The 27319-nt window shown below is 41.0% G+C and overlaps 1 protein-coding gene across 1 annotated transcript in view; it reads right to left on the minus strand.

Moving 5' to 3' along the window:
* Window positions 1–27319, minus strand: part of LOC139766039 (spatacsin) — a 526943-nt gene that overhangs the window by 424360 nt on the left and 75264 nt on the right. Inside the window, exons 6-9 of the mRNA XM_071694164.1 lie at window positions 21399–21550; window positions 15579–15702; window positions 14916–15100; window positions 11844–11927 (exon numbers count right to left, since the gene is read on the minus strand). Of these exons, the coding sequence (XP_071550265.1) occupies window positions 11844–11927; window positions 14916–15100; window positions 15579–15702; window positions 21399–21550 (545 nt within the window). The remainder of the gene's footprint in view (window positions 1–11843; window positions 11928–14915; window positions 15101–15578; window positions 15703–21398; window positions 21551–27319) is intronic.

The following is a 27319-nucleotide window of genomic DNA, read 5'->3' on the forward strand; positions in this document are numbered from 1 at the left end:
GAGAAAAACTGGAGGAAGTAAAGTGTTTTAGATATCTGGAAGTGGATCTGGCAGCAGATGGAATCATGGAAGCGGAAGTGAATCATAGGGTGGGGGAGGGGGCGAAAATCCTAGGAGCCTTGAAGAATGCTTGGAAGTCGAGAACATTATCTCGGAAAGCAAAAATGGGTATGTTTGAAGGAATAGTGGTTCCAACAATGTTGTATGGTTGCGAGGCGTGGGCTATGGATAGAGTTGTGCGCAGGAGGGTGGATGTGCTGGAAATGAGATGTTTGAGGACAATATGTGGTGTGAGGTGGTTTGATCGAGTAAGTAAGGTAAGGGTAAGAGAGATGTGTGGAAATAAAAAGAGCGTGGTTGAGAGAGCAGAAGAGGGTGTTTTGAAATGGTTTGGGCACATGGAGAGAATGAGTGGGGAAAGATTGACCAAGAGGATATATGTGTCGGAGGTGGAGGGAACGAGGAGAAGTGGGATACCAAATTGGAGGTGGAAAGATGGAGTGAAAAAGATTTTGAGTGATCGGGGCCTGAACATGCAGGAGGGTGAAAGGCAGGCAAGGAATAGAGTGAATTGAATCGATTTGGTATACCGGGGTTGACGTGCTGTCAATGGATTGAATCAGGGCAAGTGAAGCATCTGGGGTAAACTATGGAAAGTTGTGTGGGACCTGGATGTGGAAAGGGAGCTGTGGTTTCGGGCATTATTACATGACAGTTAGAGACTGATTGTGAACAAATGGGGCCTTTGTTGTCTTTTCCTAGCGCTACCTCGCACACATGAGGTGGGAGGGGGATGTTATTCCATGTGTGGCGAGGTGACGATGGGAATAAATAAAGGCAGACAGTAAGAATTATGTACATGTGTATATATGTATATGTCTGTGTGTGTATATAAATGTGTACATTGAGATGTATAGGTATGTATACTTGCGTGTGTGGACGTATATGTATATACATGTGCATGGGGGTGGGTTGGGCCATTTCTTTTGTCTGTTTCCTTGCGCTACCTCGCAAACGTGGGAGACAGCGACAAAGCAAAATAAATAAATAAAAATATACTTAACTTATATCAACAACTGACTCTATTCTAAATACCAACCACTGACTCTACTCTAAGACATCCATACCATTTTGAGTTTTGTTATGCTCACAGCCAGAATATTCAGGTTCCTTCCTCAAACATACTATCTCTCCTTTCTTTTCATCTTAAAGAATCCAAACACATTCAGACATCCCAGCCTGAGTTTTTGAGGAGGATCAGCACACCACATTTGACTCCTGATACATCTCTTAGAAACTGAAATACAAGAAGGGGGAGGGATTTTCCAGATCCCTGCTCTCACCCATATTAGTCACCTTTTATAACACACAGGGAATCTGGAGGTAAAATTCTTTCTCCCCTTCCCCAAGATCTGTGGGGCCTGGTTCTTGATAGGGTTCTGTGGATTCAGCACATACTAACTAGAGAATGGATGTACGAAATGTGGCATTTCCTTCATCTATTCCTGGCACTACCTCATTAATGCTGGAAACTGTGGAAAAGTGTGAAAGAAAGAATATGAACATTTTCATACTTCATCACTGTTTCCCACATTAGTGGGGTAGTGCCAGAAACAGATGTAGAAAATCAGCATCCACTTACATCCCTCCTATATCTGTCATGTGTAATGCCTTGATACCACAGCTCCCTAAGCAAAACCTGGCCCCACAGACCTTTCCAGGGTTTATCCCAGATGCTTTAAATGCAGTGGTTCAGTCCACTGACAGCACATTGACCCCTATGTACAACATTGTTCTAATTCACTATATCCTGTGCATGCCCTTCACCCTCCTGTATGTCCAGGTTCTGATCGCTCAGAATCTTTTTACTCCAACCTCCCATCTCCAATTTGGTTTCCCTGTTTTCCTTGTTCCCTCTGCTTCTGACACATATATCTTCTTTGTCATGTTTCCCTCACTCGTGCTCTCCATAAGTTTAAGCCATTTCAACATACCCTCTTCAGTTTTCTCAACCACACTATTTTCATTATCAATCCCTCTCTTAACCTTTTACTACTTACTCAATCAAACCACCTTACACCACATATTTTCTCTAAACTTTTAATTTCTAACACACCCACCCTCCTCTTCAAAGTTTTATTTAGGACCCATGCCTCACATCCATATAAATATGATGGGACTACTATACCTTCATACATATCCAATCTTGCCCTCCCAGATAAGGATCTCTTGTTCCACACATTCTTCAGTCCTCCCAGAACCTTAGCCCCCTCATCCACCCTATGAATCAATTCTGCTTCCATGGTTCCATTTACTGCCACATACACTCCTGGGTATCTAAAACACTTTACTTCCTCCAATTTTCTCCATTAAACCCCACACCCCAACCAACCCATTCATCAATCCTGCACAGCCTAATGACTGCTTTTATTAACATTTACGGTCAACTTCCTCCTTTCACATACCCTTCCAAACTCAGTCACCAACTGATGCAGTTTGTCACTTAAATCAGCTATCAGCGCTGTTTCATTGGCAAACAACAACTGACTCACTTCCCAGGCCCTCTCATCTCCTACACACTGCATAATCATTACCTCTCCAAGACTTGCATTTATCTCCCTCATCACCTCAAACAAACAAATTAAACAACCATGGTGATATCACACACCCCTGCCACAGACCAACCTTTACTTAGAACCACTCCTCTTCCTAATCATACACATGATTTACACCCTTGATAAAAACATCTCTACTTCTAGCAGCTTTCCTCCCACATTGCATATTCTTATGACATTCCACAAGGGATTTCTATCAACCCAATCATAAGCTTTCTCTAAATCCATACCTACTACATAAAAATCCATCCATTTCTCTAAGTATTTCTCATATATACTCTTCAGAGCAAACACCTTTCATCTGCCATCCTACCATCAAACACATTCAACAGTCCTCCACCACCTCAGAAACTATACTATTCCTCCCCAGTTTGAAGCTCTTTACATGCCTTCACTCTCTCAATCACTAATGTACCATGTACACTCAACAAACTTTTACTTCTGTAGTATGAATCACTTATATCCCCTTCCCTTTATACAGTGGTACTATACATGCGTTCCACCAATCCTCAGGCACCTCATCATGAATCATACATACAGTGAAAATCCTTTCTAAGAAATCAACAACACAAATCACTCCATTTCTTCATAAACTCAACAGCAATACTATCCATTCCAGTCGCCTTGCCACATATCACTTTGCGGAAGGCTTTCACAACCTTCTCTCTATTCACCAAACCACTCTCCACAACTCTCATTTTGCAGACCACTCTGACCCAAATACCCTACCTCTGACAGCCTAACATCAAACACATTCAATAGTCCTTTAAACTATTCACTCCATCTCCTCCTCACTTCATCGCTACCTCTTACATTTTGTATTTTGACCCTTCACTGATATTCTTATTTGTTCTCTTGTTTTTCACACTTTACTAACATACTTCCAAAACATTTTCTTATTCTCCCTTGAGCTTGATGATACTCACACATGCTAACTCTGATTGCTATCGTTTTCAATCCCTGCACCTTCCTCTCGACTTCCTTCAATTTTCTCTTATACATCCCCCAATCATTTGCACTACTTGCCTAAAAGAACCACCCAAATGCCTCCCTTTTCTCTTTCACAAGCAACTTTTACTTCATCCCACCATTCACTACCCTTTCTAATCTGCCCACCTTCCACCTTTCACATGACACATGCATCTGTCATACATGCAAACACCTCTTCCCTAAATACCTACCATTCCTTATCCACTCCCCTTGCCTTATCAACTCTCACCTTTTGCCACTCAACATTCAATCTCTCCTGGTATTTTTTCGTTCAGGTCTCTTTTCCAAGCTCACTTACCTTCACCACATCTCTTCAACACTGTTTCCTTTTGTCCTAAAACAAATCTTCACCCTCATTTCTACAAGATGATGATGATCAGACATCCCACCAGCTGCCTCTCTCAGCACATTTACATCCAAAAGTCTCTCTTTCAAAAGGCATCAATCAGGGTGTAGTTTAATAATGCCCACTGACCATCTTTCCTACTCACATACGTATACTTATGTCCCTATCTTTAACCCAGGTATTCCCAATCTCCAATCCTTTTTAAGCACACAACTCCACAAGCCGTCAAACATTTTCATTCATAACACTGAATACCCATATTCCCAATTATACCCTCAACTGCCACATCACTCACTTTCATATTTATGTCACCCATCACTAATTCATGGTCTCTTGCACCAAAAATGCTGACACCCTCACTCAGGTGATCCCAAAACATTTGCATCTCATGATCTTTTTTCTCATAGCCAGTTGCATAAGCACTAAAAATCATCTATCTCTTGCCATCCACTTTCATCTTTACCCACATCAGTATAGAATTCCAATTCCTTACACTCTTTCACACACAATCCCACAACTCCAACAATAGAATTAGTGCATCTCCTTTCTTAGCTCTTTTCTTCTCACCAACCTCTAACTTTCCTCTTCTCACCAACCTCTGACTTTCCTCCTAAGATATTATCAAATCATTCTTCCCCTTTACCCGTGAGCTTTGTTTCACTTGGAACCAGATCATTCAGATTTCTTTCTTCAAACACAGTACTTATCTCTCCTCTCTTCTCATCTTGGTTATATCCACAAGCATTTAGATATCCTCACCTGAGCCTTTGCTTGGCATCTTCTGTTCCTTATTCTAGAAACCAAAGTACAAGAAGGGGGTGGGCATTTCAGCCCCATTTAGTCATCTACAACACGCAGGGAATACAGAGTTAGAATTCTCTTTTTTATAGGGGTATATCTTTTCATGTGGGTGCAGCTGTTATGTTGGGTACCTCCAAGGATGTCTCAACATTTTGGTTTGAATCCATCACATCATCTTCAGAAGTATGTGGAGAGGTCAGTGGAGCAGATGGGAATGATTGCAGGTACCTGGGTGATGCTAGGTAATACCAGTGGACGAATATGCATGTAGCACTGCGCCTTCATTGGTTGTAAAATGATGCTGGGGCATGTAGCTGTAAAAGTCTATCCTGGCCTGTGTTCTGGACATTGAAGTTTGGTTGTTGCTCCTTGTATATAATTGAAGCTTTGGTGATGTGTAGGCATCATGTGTCTTGTTTATGGCAAAATTCATGACAGAATTACCCTTTTTGGTGACATGGAGTTTGATGAAGCCTTCTTGTATGTGTAGAGTAAGTCTTCTGGATAGTGTACAAGTTGTGCTTCCCACATAGGTCATGTCAGTATGGAGTTCACAGTCTCCTTGTCCTTCAGACAGTAATTGAACAGAACTCATTTCAGAAATTTGCTTACAATCTGAGCATAAACAACAAGATGCCATACTTAAATGTCATGGGGAATGACAGCAATGATGGCTACATAACCTCTACTCATTAAAAACCCATATATCTCAGCTGATGTTTACATGCTTTCAATGAATGTCCCAAATGCTATAAAACTAGTGTTATTAATGCAATGTCACACTGAGCATATAAGACTGCATCAAACTGGTATTTCTTCCAGAAAGAAAAACAGTGTATTGAACAGACCCTTGTCAACAAGTTAAAAGAACTCTGACTTTAGTAAGCAACTAAAACACTTCATCCAAAAAATTGCTCACAGCAGCAAAAACTACAAGCAACATAACACACAAGATATATCACTGTGACCAGATGTCAGCAGCATACAAGACAGATGAATGTGTACTACGAGCCATCACCTTAAGAAACATCAATCACACACACACGATAAAAAAGTCAAGCTAGTCATCTACTACTACTACGAAAAACAAGCATCCTCATTATAAGCAACCAGCTGTACAAAAAGCAAGACATAACAAGAACACAATGTAGTTTATGAATTGAAATGTCAAAAAGGAGACCGTGAGCTCCTTACTTACATGACCTACATGGGAAAACAAAACCTGTACACTAACTAGATGACTTCCCCTACACTTACAAACAGGCACAATCAAACTACCTCACCAAGAAGCAAAGTACTATCCTCATAAAAGACAATTAATAAATCTACAAGAATACTACACAATAAACAAGACACAAATCACTTGCACATTGCAAAGCACCAATCATCAAGGAATAATGACCAAAATTCAATAACCAGAACATGGGCCAAGAAAGAATACTACAGTTACACGCCAAAGCATTGTGTTACAACCAGTGACCATGCAGCACACCCACCTACAAGTATTACTCAGCCTCAACCATATACCCTCAGGCATTCCAAGCTGCTCCACTGACCTCTCTAGATGCTCCTGAAGATGAAATGATGGATTCAAATAGAAAGGTTGAGACAACTCTTGAAGGTATCTTACACAACCTCTCCATCCATATTTAAAGAAATACTAAACAACTTGAGGAAGTCAGAATACACTATTTGGACTAATTTTAGAGAAAGATGAGATAGGGAAAAAAAAACATGGAATCTAAAAAACTATCACTAACAGAATTGAAGGAGGTAAGTTTGAATGGAGAAAAACTGAAGGAAGTGAAGTATTTTAGACATCTGGGAGTGGATTTGGCAGCGGAAGTGAGTCACTGGGTGGGGGAGGGGGCAAAGGTTCTGGGAGCATTGAAGAATGTGTGGAAGGCGAGAGCATTATCTTGGAGAGCAGAAATGGGTATGTTTGAAAGAATATTGGTTCCAACAATGTTATATGGTTGCAAAGTGTGGGCTATAGATGGAGTTGTGTGGAGGAGGGTGGATGTGTTGGAAATGAGATGTTTGAGGACAATATGTGGTGTGAGGTGGTTTGATCGAGTAAGTAATGAAAGGGTAAGAGAGATGTGTGGTAATAAAAGGAGTATGGTTGAGAGAGCAGAAGAGGGTGTATTGAAATGGTTTGGTCCCACGGAGAGAGTGAGTGAGGAAAGATTGACAAAGAGGATGTATGTATCGGAGGTGGAGGGAACGAGAAGTGGGGAGACGAATCTGGAGGTGGAGGGATGGAGTGAAAAGGATTTTAAGCGATTGGGGCCTGATCATGCAGGAGGGTGAAAGGCTTGCAAGGAATAGAGTGAATTGGAATAATGTGGTATACCAGGGTCAACATGCTGTCACTGGATTGCACCAGGGCATGTGAAGTGTCTGGGGTAAACCATTGAAAGTTTTGTGGGGCCTGGATGTGGAAAGGGAGCTGTGGTTTCAGTGCATTATACATGACAGCTAGAGACTGAGTGTGAACGAATGTGGCCTTTGTTGTCTTTTCCTAGTGCTAGCTCGCGCGCGTGCGGGGGGAGGGGGGTGTCATTTCATGTGTGGTGGGATGGCGACGGGAATGAATAAAGGCAGCAAGTATGAATTAAGCACATGTACCCACATCAGTCTAGAATTTTTTTCTTATACTTTATCACATATTCCAACAACTGCTTCAGGAGTAGTGCTACTCATTCCTTAGCTCTTGTCCTCTCACCAACCCCTGACTCTACTTCCAAGACTTTCCCAAACCACTCTTCCTCTTTACCCTTGAGCTTTGTTTCAGTCAGAGCCAGAACATCCAGGTTTCTTTCCTCGAGAGGCTGATTCATGTGAGAAACTGCAGAGGTTGGTGATTGAGTTTGGAAAAGTGTGGAGAAAGTTGAGAGTAAATGTGAATAAGAGCAAGGTTATTAGGTTCAGTAGGGTTGAAGGACATGTTAATTGGGATGTAAGTTTGAATGGAGAAAAATTGGAGGAAGTGAAGTGTTTCAGATATCTGGGAGTGGACTTAGCAGCGGATGGAACCATGGAAGCAGAAGTAAGCCGCAGGGTAGGAGAACGGCAAAGGTTCTGGGAGCAATGAGGAATGTGTGGAAGGAGAGAACATTATCTTGGGGAGCAAAAATGGGTATGTTTGAAGGAGTAGTAGTTCCAACAATGTTATATGGTTGTGAGGCATGGGATATTGATAGGGTTGTATGGAGGAGGGTGGATGTGTTGGAAATGAAATGTTTGAGGACAATATGTGGTATGAGATGGTTTGATCAAGTAAGTAATGTAAGGGTAAGAGAGATATGTGGAAATATAATGAGTATGGTTGAGAGAGCAGAAGATGTGTTGAAATGGTTTGAACATATGGGAGAATGAGTGAGGAAAGATTGACCAAGAGGATATATGTGTCAGAAGTGGAGGGAAGAAGGAGAAGCGGGAGACCAAACTGGAGGTGGAAGGACGGAGTGAAAAAGATTTTGAGTGATCGGGGCCTGAACATACACGAGGGTGAGAGGTTTGCAAGGAATAGAGTGAACTGGAACGATGTGGTATACCGGGGTCAACGTGCTGTTAATGGACTGAACCAGGGCATGTGAAGCATCTGGGGTAAACCATGGAAAAGTCTGTGGGGTCTGGATAGGAAGCCGTTAGTTCGGTGCATTACGCATGACAGTGAGAGACTAAGTGTAAACAACTGTGGCCTTTTTGTCTGTTTTCCTGGTGCTACCTTGCTGAAGCAGGGGGTAGTGATGTTGTTTTCTGTTGGGTGGGATAGTGACATGAATGGATGAAGGCAAGCACGTATGAATATGTACATGTGTATACATGCGGGGGGAGGGGTTGTTATTTCATGTATGGCGGGGTGGCGATGGGAATGAATAAGGGCAGACAGTATGAATTATGTACATGCGTATATATGTATGTGTCGGTGTGTGTATATATATATGTATACATTGAGATGTATAGGTATGTATATGTGCGTGTGTGGACATGTACGTATGTGGGTGGGTTGGGCCATTCTTTCGTCTGTTTCCTTGTGCTACCTCAATAATGCAGGAGACTGCGACAAAGTATGATAAATAATAAATAAATGTGCGTATGTGGGCATTTATGTACATACATGTGTATATGAGTGGATGGGCCATTCTTTGTGCTTTCTCATGCTACCTCGCTGATGCAGGAAACAGTAATTAAGTATGATGATAACAAAAAACATATATAAGTAGGCAGTAGCTGAAAATGCCAGAAAACAGAAACTGATCCCTAAGACATACACAGTTGATGATCTGATCACAAAGTACTCACACATAGTCTTTACAGAAGTTCCTTTATCTAATTTTTTTCAGTAACTTCACCTTTTCAAGCATAGATAATGATTTATGCTCATGCTTATTAGCATTAGCACCATCTTCTGCACCTCTTAGTCTTTGGGATGACACCCTGAAGAGCTAAAATACTGGTGAAAATAAGAAACTAACAGGACTGTTAATCAGCTCGGCTGCAATGTAAAAACATTTTGGCAGATCCACAAACTAATAACTAGTGGCAGCAGATTCAAACATGCCGGACCATGGGAGTTGCCGGACCACAAAGAGGTACAACCTACACCCGACTGAGTATCACAAGGGTCAGTAACATCTGTATAGTTAGCCAGCTCTTTAATGGTTGTCATGTTGCACTCCTCTGATCCAGGTAGCTGTCTTTTCTGTCTGTCTCACAAAAGTGTGGACTACTGGCATTGTCAACAAACATACAATCTCTCCTCGTCACATGTAACACTTGACAACACTTAATTCACACAGCTCATTCTTTGTACTCTAGATTTTCCTGCAGTGAGCACTATGGACTAGCCCTGCCTTTTGACAAAAAGATAGAAGCAGTAGATAGGAAGGAACATTAGACAGAAATAGTCATTGGGAACATTAGGTGGAGCCTCCACAAACACTGCACTAGACTTGCCCTATGCTAGTGGCCTGTTAAGGGTGAGGCACTAAAGGATAAGAAGCAGCACTGGAGTTCTTTAGTCATGGAGACCCTGTTATTGTGGCCACCCTTTGAAGGAGTTCCAATAAATAGATATATACTCTAGCTTAAGCCAGGTACTTATTTTACTGACCAGCCCTGAGGGGATGATGAACAGCTGGAAAGAATACACACTGACTGCCACATCCAGGATCAGAACACATGTAGGGTTAACCTTGGCCAGCCGATATATGGATCACAATCAGTAATGCTAATTATTACATCATGGAGGTCCATGATGAAGGTATGAGGTTGTGGCAGAGGTGAGATGGGTTAGAGTGAGGGGTTACTAGAAGTGATAGCAAGACTTATATCTATACAAAAATCATGGGAAGCTGCAGCTATGTTTGGATGTGTGCACTGATTCCTGCCCTTAGGGGTAGGAACATAACATAAATAGCTCACAAGAGCAGCAGCTGAAATAATACTTGCAAAATAAGGAAATAAGAGTAACATCATGGTAGTCTGATAAGGATTATCAAAAAAAAAAAAAAGGGTCATAACTGGAGGATGTGTGGATCAGGTGTTTGCTTTGAAGAATGTATGTGAGAAATACTTAGAAAAGCAAAGGGATTTGTATGTAGCATTTATGGATCTGGAGAAGGCATATGATAGAGTTGATAGAGATGCTCTGTGGAAGGTATTAAGAATATATGGTGTGGGAGGCAAGTTGTTAGAAGCAGTGAAAAGTTTTTATCGAGGATGTAAGGCATGTGTACGTGTAGGAAGAGAGGAAAGTGATTGGTTCTCAGTGAATGTAGGTTTGCGGCAGGGGTGTGTGATGTCTCCATGGTTGTTTAATTTGTTTATGGATGGGGTTGTAAAGGAGGTAAATGCAAGAGTCCTGGAAAGAGGGGCAAGTATGAAGTCTGTTGGGGATGAGAGAGCTTGGGAAGTGAGTCAATTGTTGTTCGCTGATGATACAGCGCTGGTGGCTGATTCATGTGAGAAACTGCAGAAGCTGGTGACTGAGTTTGGTAAAGTGTGTGGAAGAAGAAAGTTGAGAGTAAATGTGAATAAGAGCAAGGTTATTAGGTACAGTAGGGGTGAGGGTCAAGTCAATTGGGAGGTGAGTTTGAATGGAGAAAAACTGGAGGAAGTGAAGTGTTTTAGATATCTGGGAGTGGATCTGTCAGCGGATGGAACCATGGAAGCGGAAGTGGATCATAGGGTGGGGGAGGGGGCGAAAATTTTGGGAGCCTTGAAAAATGTGTGGAAGTCGAGAACATTATCTCGGAAAGCAAAAATGGGTATGTTTGAGGGAATAGTGGTACCAACAATGCTGTATGGTTGCGAGGCGTGGGCTATGGATAGAGATGTGCGCAGGAGGATGGATGTGCTGGAAATGAGATGTTTGAGGACAATGTGTGGTGTGAGGTGGTTTGAGCGAGTAAGTAACGTAAGGGTAAGAGAGATGTGTGGAAATAAAAAGAGCGTGGTTGAGAGAGCAGAAGAGGGTGTTTTGAAATGGTTTGGGCACATGGAGAGAATGAGTGAGGAGAGATTGACCAAGAGGATATATGTGTCGGAGGTGGAGGGAACGAGGAGAAGAGGGAGACCAAATTGGAGGTGGAAAGATGGAGTGAAAAAGATTTTGTGTGATCGGGGCCTGAACATGCAGGAGGGTGAAAGGAGGGCAAGAAATAGAGTGAATTGGAGTCATGTGGTATACAGGGGTTGACGTGCTGTCAGTGGATTGAAGCAAGGCATGTGAAGCGTCTGGGGTAAACCATGGAAAGCTGTGTAGGTATGTATATTTGCGTGTGTGGACGTGTGTATGTACATGTGTATGGGGGGGGGGGGGCCATTTCTTTCGTCTGTTTCCTTGCGCTACCTCGCAAACGCGGGAGACAGCGACAAAGTATAAAAAAAAAAAAAAAAAAAAAAAAAAAAACTAGAGAATCAGTGAGGCAGAAAGCATTTGATTCCACTATGGAGGAAGAGCCATCCAAGACATGTAAACAAATGAAATCATACAAACATATAAATACAAATTAAGAATAATACAATGTAATATGAATAATACTATGTAATATATATACTATGTAATATATATTTCTTACCTGTTCTGACATCTGTAATACCATTTGCGATACACTTTCGCTATCAATGTACTGTAGTACATTATTCATCTCTTCTAATATGGTCTGAAATAAAAAGCAGTAAAAATTAATATTATTTATTTATTTATTTTGCTTTGTTGCTGTCTCCCGCGTTAGCGAGGTAGCGCAAGGAAACAGATGAAAGAATGGCCCAACCCACCCACATACACATGTATATACATAAATGTCCACACACGCAAATATACATACCTATACATCTCAGCGTATACATATACATACACACAGACATATACATATATACACATGTACATGATTCATACTGTCTGCCTTTATTCATTCCTATCGCCACCTCGCCACACGTGAAATAACAACCCCCTCATGTGTGCGAGGTAGCGCTAGGAAAAGACAACATAGGGCACATTCGTTCACACTCAGTCTCTAGCTGTCATGTAATAATGCAAGGAAACCACAGCTCCCTTTCCACATCCAGGCACCACAAAACTTTCCATGGTTTACCCCAGACACTTCACATGCCCTGGTTCAATCCACTGACAGCACGTTGACCCCGGTATACCACATCGTTCCAATTAACTCTATTCCTTGCACGCCTTTCATCCTCCTGCATGTTCAGGCCCCGATCACTCAAAAGCTTTTTCACTCCATCTTTCCACCTCCAATTTGGTCTTCCACTTCTCTTTGTTCCCTCCACCTCTGACACATATATCCTCTTGGTCAATCTTCCCTCACTCATTCTCTCCATGTGACCAAACCATTTCAAAACACCCTCTTCTGCTCTCTCAACCACACTCTTTTTATCACCACACATCTCTCTTACCCTATTATTACTTACTCGATCAAACCACCTCACATCACATATTGTCCTCAAACATCTCATTTCCAGCACATCCACCCTCCTGCACACAACTCTATCCATAGCCCACACCTCGCAACAATATAACATTGTTGGAACCACTATTCCTTCAAACATACCCATTTTTGCTTTCAGAGATAATGTTCTCGACTTCCACACATTCTTCATCGCTCCCAGAATTTTCACCCCCTCCCCCATCCTATGATTCACTTCCGCTTCCATGGTTCCATCCGCTGCCAAATCCACTCCCAGATATCTAAAACACTTCACTTCCTCCACTTTTTCTCCATTCAAACTTACCTCCCAACTGACTTGACCCTCAACCCTACTGTACCTAATAACCTTGCACTTATTCACAGTTACTCTCAGCTTTCTTTCACACACTTTACCAAACTCAGTCACAGCTTCTGCAGTTTCTCACATGAATCAGCCACCAGTGCTGTATCATCAGCGAACAACAACTGACTCACATCCCAAGCTCTCTCATCCACAACAGACTGCATAACTTAAAACTTTAATTAGGACCATATTTCCCAGTACACATGATATATTTCCCCCATCAAGAGTAAAACTGATTAACACAAGATCTTTTATCTTTTCTTTCATATTTGTTCGCTAAATCCTGCATGAACATACAGTGTCAGAAACAAAAGACTGAGCCTTATAAGAAAAAATTCCAGCTCAATTACATCCTATGTTCCATATTTGGAAAGTAATCCAGGAAGGGTTAGAATTCCAGCAGCAGTCTCCCCTTCCTGCCCCACTTAGATGCCTTCTATGACATGTACGAGATATCTCAGTCCATTTTAATACAAAAGGCATCCACAAAATTCATGACATATGCTGAAGAGCAAAGTTTATTGGAGTCAAATAGAAAAGTGGTGCAGTGAATGCTGCACAAACCTTAAAATCCTTTTCAATGATAATTTTTTCTAAAAGCAAAACAGCAGGTTGTTTTCTCTAAGTAAAATAAACAAGTCTATGTCTAAAACTTTTCAATCTTTAATGATTCTATATCTCTTTCTAAAGTTATCAAAGAGCTATCAACAATCTTGAAAGCATTTGTTTCGGAATTTTCTATAAAAACTTAACATTTTTCTCGTGGAACAACTGATCGTTATGCAGCTGTTTCAAATTTCTATTACATATAACTCCACTCTTATTTCCATTGGGTAAATAAAGTAGGTAACAGTTGGTAAGTAGCCACCAACCAGGGAGGTATACTATCAGTACTACCCACCTGGGTATCAGGAGGGTTCATAATGGCTGCTTAGTGAGCCAGAATGTCAGTGGTAGTCAAGTGGCACTCCTCTGACCCAGGTAGTTGTTTTTTCTTTCTGCCTCCCCCACACTTGGGACTGTTGGCATTCTGTCCACAAACATAAAATCTCTCCTTGTCATACATAACATGACAACAGTGAACTCACAACACTCATTCTTCATAAGCTCTTAAATTTTTCCTACACTAGTCCTGCCATTTGGGAAAATGGTAGGAAAACTAGATAGAAGTAGTACGTAGGAACATAAGACAGGAGTATTAGTCAGAAACATTAGGTAGAATAGCAAGTAGGAATATTAGGTGGGAGCATTAGGGAGAAGTAACAGCTTGGAACATTAGGTTAACATATTATGTAGAAATAGATGGTAGGTAAATTAGGTAGGAGCCTCTGAAAATACTGTGCTAGAGTTGCCCTTTGCCAGTGGCCTGTTAAGGGTCAGGCACTAAAGGATAAAAAGTGGCACTAGACTTCACCAGTTATGGAGACTTTTGCAATGGCCATCCCCTTGAGGAAGTTCCCAAAGAGAACAGGCATCAAAGATACAGATAGATAGATCGATAGATAGATAGATAGATAGATGGGTAGATAGATAGATACGTAGATAGATAGAAATCAAGTGAAAAAAAGCCTCACTCAGTGTTTCACCTCCTCTATCCAAGTATAGTGCCCTAGGAATGGGCTGTTCAGAATGCACCCTCTGTGTTTTATGCATGTTGCATACTACAAGGAGTGTTGAGGATCCCAAAGTCACAACAGTTTTCATAAGAAAGGAGTATGTAGCCTTAGAAGAGAACTGTAAATCCATAACTAAAGATGAAAAGGAAACATTTCTTCCCAAACATTAATCTACTTAAAAACTATTCACAATATTCTAGCACAGCTCTAAGGAGATGGTTAATGAATAGCATCATTATATCTTACCGAGAAGTGGTGTTTGGCAAGATACTTGAGAGACAATGCTGTAGAATGGGACTCTTCCTGCTGAGCATAACGAGGAATGTAGCTAAGAAGTAAATCAGAAAGCTGACCATACTGCTTTGCTCGCATCTCTGCCAGTCCTATCCAGCCATCTTGGTGGTTACATGATGCTAAGAACACACTTAAACCTACAAAAGTATATCAACATCAGTGTTTAAGCGAGACAAACATCCACAGCAGAGAGTTGAACTGGAACAAATGTACAATTAGATAAAAACAAGGGGATATGCAACACAACTGAATAAGCAATATTCATCAGCAATATTCTATGGTTTTGCAAGATATCAATAATCACTAACAGGTCTTTGGCAGTCCAGCAAGGAGCAGAATCCTCACAAGGCACACAATCCACAATTACAGCCAATATTTTACCCTTACCATGCCTATCAATCAATCACTAGTCAAAGAAAGAACTTGCCCAAAGATGCCAATTCCTGGGACCTTTGAGCGATTCAGCAATGATAAAAAGCCTTCAAATACTTTTAATAAGAATAAGCAATAACTCCTCCTCCCACACAAAATTCACATTCATTACCATTTAAAAAAAATCTGGGTTACTACATCATTTCTATCAATGAAAGGTTTACAAAAAAAAATTCTACAAACCTTGCTCTATTATGGCTTTCACCTCTGTTACTTTGGCCATATTCTGTTCCTCAAGACCTTCACTCAAACTTCCCAGTAACTCACCCAGATCAACTTCAGAATCTAGGCTGCTGATTGAAGCATCCTGAAAAAGAAAGTACATTTATCAAGTAGACATAAATACAACAGAACCTTCTGATATCAAACATCATCAATTCTGAGTAACAGGTATTTTGACTTACCTAAGATAGATATGAGGATATGTGTGCCAAAGTTGGGAAATACTTGTGTTAGCAAGCAAATAAAAACATACATACATACATACATAGGAAATACTTGTGTTAGCAAGCAAATAAAAACATACATACATACATACATACATACATACATACATACATATTATGAATAAATAAAATATAATGAAAAAGCATCATGATGCACAAACATGCCAAACTATTCAAGCACTTGAATACCAACCAATGCATGTGTAGTTCACACAACTAAGAACTATGCATGCTCATGAATAGCATCATATAGTTGCTAGCAAAAAAGGCAACTGTAAGTAATGATTCTTTCTGCTAAGCAGAAGTCAGATCAATCTACATCACTTGTTGCAAAATCAATCATCTTTCATATTACATAAATCCATGAAATTAGACTGTTCAAAATGTAGGTTTTGAGGTACTGCTTGCCTGATGGTTCAACCGATCAGCAACTACCATGGGTTGTGATATAACCAGCCCACCTGGATCTGCAGAAACAGCCACATGCCCACCATAGAATTTGGAAAACTAATGGTGTCAGCCCAAGAATGGTGAAAATAGGTAAAGAGAAAGACTTTTCAGAGAGGAAAGGGGGGCAGAAAAGGCTGGAAAAGGACACTGCCCCAAAGACCTTTTTTATACAACCCACATTTCTCTCCTCAATCAGTTACTCCTTATGACAATAAACCAAAGTATCTACCTTCTAACAGAAGTCTAGAGAATGACTAGGATTACTTTCTCCTAGAAGAGGGATCCCCAAAGCTACACAGGGGAGATCCACCATATCAAGACTAAGGTAATGTCTTACAAAGGTTTTAGATGAATGCCACAAAAAAATTTTCTTGACATTGTTTAGTGAAAGATTCTTAAGAAAGACTGAAGTCAAGACTACCTTCCTAACACTATGTGCTCAAGCAGAAAGGCCAAAAAGTGCTATAGGAATAGTTTCTCAATTCAAGAGGGGAAGTTCTTTGCCAAGGGCACATTCAAGGTTCCTGGACATACAAATAAAAGCTCTCCTAGATAGTATTTTAATTGTTGAATGTGTTTGATGATAGAGTGGCAGATATAGGGTGTTTTGGTTGAGAAGGTGTGCAAAGTGAGAGGGTTAGGAAAAATGATTTGGTAAACAGGGAAGAGGTAGTAAAAGCTTTGCGGAAGATGAAAGCCGGCAAGGCAGCAGGTTTGGATGGTATTGCAGTGGAATCTATTAAAAAGGGGGTGATTGTATTAATGACTGGTTGGTAAGGTTATTTAATGTATGTATGACTCATGGTGAGGTGCCTGAGGATTGGCGGAATGCTTGCATAGTGCCATTGTACAAAGGCAAAGGGGATAAGAGTGAGTGCTCAAATTACAGAGGTATAAGTTTGTTGAGTATTCCTGGTACATTATATGGGAGGGTATTGATTGAGAGGGTGAAGGCATGTACAGAGCATCAGATTGGGGAAGAGCAGTGTGGTTTCAGAAGTGGTAGAGGATGTAGGATGTGTGGATCAGGTGTTTGCTTTGAAGAATGTATGTGAGAAATACTTAGAAAAGCAAATGGATTTGTATGTAGCATTTATGGATCTGGAGAAGGCATATGATAGAGTCGATAGAGATGCTCTGTGGAAGGTATTAAGAATATATGGTGTGGGAGGCAAGTTGTTAGAAGCTGTGAAAAGTTTTTATCGAGGATGTAAGGCATGTGTACGTGTAGGAATAGAGGAAAGTGATTGGTTCTCAGTGAATGTAGGTTTGCAGCAGGAGTGTGTGATGTCTCCATGGTTGTTTAATTTGTTTATGGATGGGGTTGTTAGGGAGGTGAATGCAAGAGTTTTGGAAAGAGGGGCAAGTATGTAGTCTGTTGTGGATGAGAGAGCTTGGGAAGTGAGTCAATTGTTGTTCGGTGATGATACAGCGCTGGTGGCTGATTCATGTGAGAAACTGCAGAAGCTGGTGACTGAGTTTGGTAAAGTGTGTGAAAGAAGAAAGTTAAGAGTAAATGTGAATAAGAGCAAGGTTATTAGATACAGTAGGGTTGAGGGTCAAGTCAATTGGGAGGAAAGTTTGAATGGAGAAAAACTGGAGGAAGTAAAGTGTTTTAGATATCTGAGAGTGGATCTGGCAGCAGGTGGAACCATGGAAGCGGAAGTGGATCATAGGGTGGGGGAGGGGGCGAAAATCCTGGGAGCCTTGAAGAATGTGTGGAAGTCGAGAACATTATCTCGGAAAGCAAAAATGGGTATGTTTGAAGGAATAGTGGTTCCAACAATGTTGTATGGTTGCGAGGCGTGGGCTATGGATAGAGTTGTGCGCAGGAGGGTGGATGTGCTGGAAATGAGATGTTTGAGGACAATGTGTGGTGTGAGGTGGTTTGATCAAGTAAGTAATGCAAGGGTAAGAGAGATGTGTGGAAATAAAAAGAGCGTGGTTGAGAGAGCAGAAGAGGGTGTTTTGAAATGGTTTGGGCACATGGAGAGAATGAGTGAGGAAAGATTGACCAAGAGGATATATGTGTAGTAGGTGGAGGGAACGAGGAGAAGTGGGAGACCAAATTGGAGGTGGAAAGATGGAGTGAAAAAGATTTTGAGTGATCGGGGCTTGAATATGCTGGAGGGTGAAAGGCGGGCAAGGAATAGGGTGAATTGGATCGATGTGGTATACCGGGGTGGACGTACTGTCAGTGGATTGAATCAGGGCATGTGAAGTGTCTGGGGTAAACCATAGAAAGTTGTGTGGGGCCTGGATGTGGAAAGGGAGCTGTGGTTTCGGGCATTATTGCATGACAGCTAGAGACTGACTGTGAACGAATGGGGCCTTTGTTGTCTTTTCCTAGCGCTACCTTGCACACATGAGGGGGGAGGGGGATGGTATTCCATGTGTGGCAAGGTGGCGATGGGAATGAATAAAGGCAGACAGTGTGAATTGTGTGCATGGGTATATATGTATGTGTCTGTGTGTGTATACATATGTGTACATTGAGATGTATAGGTATGTATATTTGCGTGTGTGGACGTGTATGTATATACATGTGTATGGGGGTGGGTTGGGCCATTTCTTTCGTCTGTTTCCTTGCGCTACCTCGCAAACGCGGGAGTCAGCAACAAAGCAAAATAAATAAAATACATAAATGATAAATAAAAAAAAGGAACAGAAGAAGAAGCCAAGGAGTGCTCATTTTCCTCAAAGGTTTAGAATGGGGTGTCTTGATGTGTGTGGATGTAATTAAGGTGAGAAGAGAGGAGACAGGTACTATGAGGAAAGAAACCTGGATGCTCTGGCTCTGAGTGAAACAAAACTCAAGCATACAGGGGAGGAATGGTCTGAAAATGTCTTAGAAGTAAAGTAAGAAGTTAGTGAGAGGACAAGACCAAACGAAGGAGTAGCATTACTCCTGAAGCAGGCATTGTGGGAGTGTGTGAGTGTAAGGATGTAAATTCTAGACTGATGTGAGTAAAAAGGAAAGTGAATGGTGGGAGATGGATGATTATTAGTGCTTAGGCACCTGGCCATGAGAAGAAAGGTCATGAGAGGCAAGTGTTTTGGGTGAAGCTGAGTGAGTGTGTTAGCAGTTTTGATGTAAAAGACTGGGTATTAGTGACGGGTGATTAAAATGTGAAGGTGAGCCATTTGGCAGTTGAAGACATAATTGAGGGGCATGGAATATTCAGTGTTATGAATGGATATGGTTAACAGCTTGTACAGTTGTGTGCTGAAAAAGGACTGGTGGCAGGGAATACATGGTTTAAAAGAGGGACATACACAAATATACTTATTGGATTACATATCAATCAATAAGTGTAAAAGAGACTTTTAGATGTAAATGTGCTGAGAGGTGCAGCTGATGGGAAGTCTGATCACTATCTTGAGGAGGCGAGGATGAAGATTTGCAGAGGTTTTTGGAGTAGAGGAAACAATGTCAGTGAGAGTGATGAGAGTAAGAGTGCTTGGAAAAGAGACTTCTGTGAAGAAATATCAAGAGAGACTGAGTGTAGAATGACAAAAGGTAAGTGTAAATGTAACAAGGGAAGAGGGTGAGGAATGGGAAGAATTTAAGAAAAAAGTGCTGGCATGTGCAAGAGGTGCATTTGGCATGCAAAAGGTGGGAGGTGGGCATGAGTAAAACTGGCTTTAAAGAATCTAAAGTCTATTTCAAAGGCCAGAAACTTCCTGATGCTGGGATGAACTAAAAGATGATTGTAGGAATCCTTCAAATCCACAATTACAATCCTGTTGTTTCTCTATAGAGTATTAAGGAAGCTTTCTATGGAAGTCATCTTGAGTTTTCACCATAAGAAGTCTCTGCTTAGGTTGGGAAGACCAAAATCATCCTTTTTCTGCCCAAGTTCCACACAAAACCAGAAAAATATTATTCATAAAATCAAATCCTAAAGCAGATTCTAGGACATTCTTATTCAACACATCTATACTGCATTCTTTCAACAGCTTAACTGAGGGATGTCCTGAAGATTTCCTTGAGAAAAGTAGTCAGGTTTTTCAATGCCAAGCCAGATCTCTTTACAGCATTGGAAAGACCAACTTGTTGAATTTCTAAAAGTGCAAGCTGATTTGGATCTAGTTAGAGAAGGACTTGCTTGAAACCCCAGACTGACCATCTTGAAATTGCTGCTCCAGACTAAAAACTTCACTTTTAACAACGCTGGATTCAAACATAAAGGCATTCTTCATTGTAAAAAGAATATTGGAAGAACAGAGGAACATCCGAGAACTACTTCTTCCAAAGTTGGAATTAACATTAGTTTTAAGTTAGTCTTTCTTCATTTCACCAACCACAATAATAAAAACAGGATGAAAGAGACAGATGCATAATCATTGAAAATGGGTGCCTCTGCAATGACTAAACAAGAATGTAAGACTTTGGTAAACTCACTAAATTCAGAACATAATGATCCAAATGAATGGGAGATGAGGAGATAGAAGTACAAGAAACCCAGTGATCATGTGTTCCTGGCAGGTAATCCATGCAAATTTTGAGGAGTGCAGGTGGATCCACCTGCTGGTCCAGGCAGACTGGTGACATCACAGCTGCAGATGGGATGAGGGGTTCCAATGAAGAAGCACTCAGCTGACATCATCAACAGGTAGTTATTAAAAGTTGGAGGATGCCAGTATGTTTCACCAAAATGGTATGGCATCAGAGCATTCTAATCCCCAGTAATCCAATGCATCACTTAATTACCCATGGGATGAAAAAACATAGAAATGTAGTTGATAAAAATGCACACTTAACTCTGTTGAGTCAAGATAAATGTAGAACCAACACAGTTCAAAAACAAAAACTTAGATACGTAATGGGAACACACTACTGCAACCTTTGCGCATAGGTGCTATAAACAAGCAAAATTAAAGAGCAGATATACTGCAAAAATTATGTTGTATCTGTCACATCTATAGCAAAGCAAAGGGACCACTCAAAAAAGCTTATGAAGTGTACATAATCACAAACAAACAAAGATTACTTTAATATATACATAGTCTTCATCAATACAATATGATCACCGAATACTGCTTCTCTTTTAATGATGAAAGCAGAGGTAGACTACATTAGAAGATTTATCACTAAAAAGCCTACCTCATCCATTAACATGGCAACACCATCAGAGATAAGAAACAGGTCAGGAAGATGGTGGGTCACGCCTGGGATGATGGCAGTCTGCTCGGCAAAGCAGTGGTGACAAACAAGACTGCTCAAGCCGACATCAAAACTGAGGTAATTCTGGGTCTCTGGAAAATGGAGATATATGGCATGATAAAAGTACTAAATGAATTACATATACCTGATACATCTATGGGTGTCAGAAGTGGAGGAGATAAGAAAATGAAGGGGACCAAATTCCACATGGAAGGATGGAGTGAAAAAGATTTTGAGAGCATGGGGTGTGAACATACAGAAGGATAAAAGACATAAATAGGACATACTGAATTGCAGCAATATTTTATACAGATGACATGCTGTTATTGGGTTGAAGCAGGGAATATGAAGCAGCTGAAGGATTCCACAGAAAGATTTGTGGGGCATGGTTGCAGAGAAGGGGCTGTGGTTTCAGTGCATTACACATGCCAAATAGAGAATGGATATGAGCGAATGTGGTCTTTCTTTGTCTGTTCCTGGCACTACCTCACTACAGTAAGGAAAATTAACAAGTAAAAAGAAGGAAAAGATGAAATACAATCTAGAAATAAACAGCTCAACAGCTTCTTGCAGCAAAAGCTTAAATAATGCTCAGAAGACAGGAGAGCTAAGCAGATGTAAAAAATGATAGAAAACTATAGGGAAAGGGAACAATAGTTTAGAGAGAAAACAAAGAAATAAGGGAGAATGAGAGGAATGAAAAAAATGAAATATGCGAGTTAGGAGACAGAATAATAAGTGGAGACAATAAAGAAAGATGAAATAAAATGGGGACATGTACTGTTTTGGGCACAAGAGACTTTGTTGGTAGTAGATGGAAGGCAGCCAACAATGAGGGATGATGGCTGCACAGTAAGCCAGCACATCAGTGGCTTTCAAGTTGCACTCCCCTGATTCAGGTAGCTGTTTTTTCCTTTTGCCTCACCCACACATGGACTACTGGCATTCTGTGCACAACACTTAACCCACACAGCTCATTCATCATAACTCTACATTTTCCTGCAGTGAGTACCATGTGCTAGTCATGCCTTTTGGCAAAATGGTAGGAGCAATACATAGAAGCAGTAGGCAAGAACATTTAGGCAGCAACATTAGGTATAAGTAGTATTAGGAACATTAGCCAGAAGTAGTCTGTGGGAACAATAGGTAGGGGGCCACTGCAAACACTGTGCTAGATGTGCCCTCTGCCAGTGGCCTGTTAAGGGTTACGCACTAAAAGCTAAAAAGTGTCACTGGAAATCATTCGTTATGGTGACTACTGCCATGACCACCCTTTTTAGGGAGTTCCAGGATGGGAACAGGTATCAGAGATATAGATAGATAGATAGAGTTTTTGACCAACTGCTGTTGAACAAACTATGATCATAGGAAACTGCAGCCTGAGTTTCCATCAAACAGATAACATAATCCCAAAATAAGAAGTCAAACAAGTGGGTCAGTCAAAGTATCTCACTCTTACCTTACAGCTTGGTATTACATTCCATCATACTATTACCATATTACACAAACTTCACATAACACATCTTTGTGGGCTCTAACCAGCTATACCCACCCTCCCATACATTATCAACAAAAACATACACTAAGAAAGTATTTGAAACCATCCTCTAACATATCTTTACACAAAAGATATGTGACAACATCCTCTGCAATAATGACAAAAAAATGGTCAGCCAACTTTATAACTGACAGTCAGACCAGAGTCATTCACAAAGATTAATTTCTATCTCCTCCTATGTGAACTTGTTTCACCCCTGGTAAACCAGTATGAAAGCCCTCTCACATGCAGATGCACTCTCAAGTACATCATAGCACCCTACCACAAAAGAAGCAACAACAAATATTCAGCGCTACATCATGCAAACAGACAACTGGCTTGGTCAAAACAGAATCTTGGCATCCCCAAACAATTCCATCTTTATCCTCTTAATCCTTACCAGACATGAATCTCACCTAAACCCACCTATAACCCTAACTGATCAACTAATTTTATGCTAGTAAATTCCTACTGATGACATGATGCTGGTGATACATTCAAATGAGAAATTGTAAAAGCTGGTTTCTGAGTTTGAGCAAGTGTATGAATGGAGGAAGTTGCCAGTATCTTTTTAATAAAAGTAAGGCTATTAAATTTCACACAGGAATGTGATGGAGTGTGAGTCTGAGTGGAAAGAGCCTGAAGACAGTGATGTGCTTCAGATACCTATGAAAGAACTTGGCAGAGAATGGAATCATGGGAGTCAAAGTGAGAGGATTAAGGTCCAGGTGGCACTGAAGAGTGTGTGGAATGAAAGGCTCACTGTATGTGAAGACAAAGATGGATATGTTTGATAGCACAGTAGTCCCAATGGACTGAATGAATGCAAGGCATGGGCCTTATGTAATAAAAGTATGGAAAAGGGTACATGTGCTAGAAATGAATGTTTGTAGTCAATATGTCGTGTCAGGAGGGTCGATGAATAGCAAATGATTAGTTCAGAAAGAGCTGTCCGAGTAAGAAAAGCAGATATGCGAGAGCAAGGATGGTGCGATGAAATGGTTTGGACAATGTAGAGGATAAGTGAGGAGAGGATGTCACATAGGGTATACATGTTAGAAGTGGAGGGTGCAGGGAAAAAAACAAACAGAAGAGGAAGTGGAAGCATAAAGATAATTCTAAATAGGTAATCACACACACAAATGTGACAAATCAAAGAAAGGGATGGAGAGAAGCAAAAAATACAGACAGAAAACTTAAAACTGGAGATGCCAAATGAGGCACAAAGACAAAGAAGCCCAGTTAGCAGTGCAGAGATGGCACGGATGTTAGGAGATGGTAATATCAGACTGAAAATAATGTATTCAAATATTGAAGGATTAATAGAAATAGGTATATACAAGGGAAAATGTACCAGATATCATTGGAGTCCTCGATAAAAACTTTTCACTGCTTCTAACAACTTGCCTCCCACACCACATATTCTTAATACCTTCCACAAAGCATCTCTATCAACTCTATCATATGCCTTCTCCAGATCCATAAATGCTACATACAAATCCATTTGCTTTTCTAAGTATTTCTCACATACACTCTTCAAAGCAAACACCTGATCCACACATCCTCTACCACTTCTGAAACCACACTGCTCTTCCCCAATCTGATGCTCTGTACATGCCTTCACCCTCTCAATCAATACCCTCCCATATAATTTACCAGGAACACTCAACAAACTTATACCTCTGTAATTTGAGCACTCACTCTTATCCCCTTTGCCTTTGTATAATGGCACTATGCAAGCCTTCCGCCAATCCTCAGGCACCTCACCATGAACCGTACATACATTAAATAACCTTACCAACCAGTCAACAATACAGTCACCCCCTTTTTTAATAAATTCCACTGCAATACCATCCAAACCCGCTGCCTTGCTGGCTTTCATCTTCCGCAAAGCTTTTACTACCTCTTCTCTGCTTACCAAATCATTTTCCCTAACCCTCTCACTTTGCACACCACCTCAACCAAAACACCTTATATCTGCCACTCTATCATCAAACACATTCAACAAAACTTCAAAATACTCACTCCATCTCTTTCTCACACCACCACTACTTGTTATCACCTCCCCATTAGCGCCCTTCACTGAAGTTCCCATTTGTTCCCTTGTCTTACGCACTTTATTTACCTCCTTCCAAAAGATCTTTTTGTTCTCCCTAAAATTTAATGATACTCTCTCACCCCAACTTTCATTTGCCCTCTTTTTCACCTCTTGCACCTTTCTCTTGACCTCCTGCCTCTTTCTTTTATACATCTCCACCTCATTTGCATTTTTTCCCTGCAACAATCGTCCAAATGCCTCTCTCTTCTCTTTCACTAATAATCTTACTTCTTCATCCCACCACTCACTACCCTTTCCAATCTGCCCACCTCCCACGCTTCTCATGCCACAAGCATCTTTTGCGCAAGCCATCACTGCTTCCCTAAATACATCCCATTCCTCCCCCACTCCCCTTACCTCCTTTGTTCTCACCTTTTTCCATTCTGTACTCAGAATGGAAAAAGTTTTTATCGAGGATGTAATGCATGTGTACGTGTAGGAAGAGAGGAAAGTGATTGGTTCTCAGTGAATGTTGGTTTGCGGCAGGGGTGTGTGATGTCTCCATGGTTGCTTAATTTGTTTATGGATGGAGTTGTTTGGGAGGTGAATGCAAGAGTTTTGGAAAGAGGGGCAAGCATGCAGTCTGTTGTGGATGAGAGAGCTTGGGAAGTGAGTCAATTGTTGTTCGATGATGATACAGCACTGGTGGCTAATTCATGTGAGAAACTGCAGAAGCTGGTGACTGAATTTGGTAAAGTGTGTGAAAGAAGAAAGTCAAGAGTAAATGTGAATAAGAGCAAGGTTATTAGGTACAGTAGGATTGAGGGTCAAGTCAATTGGGAGGTAAGTTTGAATGGAGAAAAACTGGAGGAAGTGAAGTGTTTTAGATATCTGGGAAAGGGATCTGGCAGTGGATGGAACCGTGGAAGCGGAAGTGAATCATAGGGTGGGGGAGGGGGCGAAAATTCTGGGAGCCTTGAAGAATGTTTGGAAGTCGAGAACATTATCTCGGAAAGCAAAAATGGGTATGTTTGAAGGAATAGTGGTTCCAACAATGTTGTATGGTTGTGAGGCGTGGGCTATGGATAGAGTTGTGCGCAGGAGGGTGGATGTGCTGGAAATGAGATGTTTGAGGACAATATGTGGTGTGAGGTGGTTTGATCGAGTAAGTAAGGTAAGGGTAAGAGAGATGTGTGGAAATAAAAAAAGTGTGGTTGAGAGAGCAGAGGAGGGTGTTTTGAAATGGTTTGGTCACATGGAGAGAATGAGTGAGGAAAGATTGACCAAGAGGATATATGTGTCAGAGGTGGAGGGAACAAGAAGTGGGAGACCAAATTGGAGGTGGAACGATGGAGTGAAAATGATTTGGAGTGATCGGGGCCTGAACATGAAGGAGGGTGAAAGGCGTGCAAGGAATAGAGTGAATTGGAACGATGTGGTATACCAGGGTCGACGTGCTGTCAATGGATTGAACCAGGGCATGTGAAGCGTTTGGGGTAAACCATGGAAAGTTCTGTGGGGCCTGGATGTGGAAAGGGAGCTGTGGTTTCGGTGTATTATTACATGACAGCTAGAGACTGAGTGTGAACGAATGGGGCCTTTGTTGTCTTTTCCTAGTGCTACCTCGCACACATGAGGGGAAGGGGGTTGTTATTCCATGTTTGGCGGGGTAATGGGAATAAATAAGGGCAGACATTATGAATTATGTACATGTGTATATATGTATATGTCTGTGTGTGTATATATATGTGTACATTGAGATGTATAGGTATGTATATTTGCGTGCGTGGATGTGTATGTATATACATGTGTATGTGGGCGGGTTGGGCCATTCTTTCCTCTGTTTCCTTGCGCTACCTCGCTAACGCGGGAGACAGCGACAAAGCAAAATAATAATAATAATCATTGGAGTTGTGGAAACAAAGCTTACTAAAGAGATGAGATCACACCTATTCTGCCCAGAGGAACACAACACAGAGGAGGGAAAGAAAAGGCAAAGGAGCAGGAATATTGGCCATATTAATAAAAGATATTCTTACATTTCAGGAAATAGTGGAGATACTGTTCAGACAATATATAATGGGAAGAGTAAATGTATGGAAGAAATGAATAATAATGATGATCAAACATTAGAAAGATAGGAAAGAATATCACCTGTGGATCTCGCCTTATGGAAGTCATACTGGTGATCAGAGAGAAAACTGTAATTTTCGAGGTGTTTAAGGATATGGGAGTTGAGGAGAGATTCAAAGACTCTGGAAATGGCATAAGCCAAAGCAATTATAT

The sequence above is a fragment of the Panulirus ornatus genome, chromosome 56 (assembly GCF_036320965.1).
Source record: "Panulirus ornatus isolate Po-2019 chromosome 56, ASM3632096v1, whole genome shotgun sequence".
Classification (NCBI taxonomy): domain Eukaryota; kingdom Metazoa; phylum Arthropoda; class Malacostraca; order Decapoda; family Palinuridae; genus Panulirus; species Panulirus ornatus.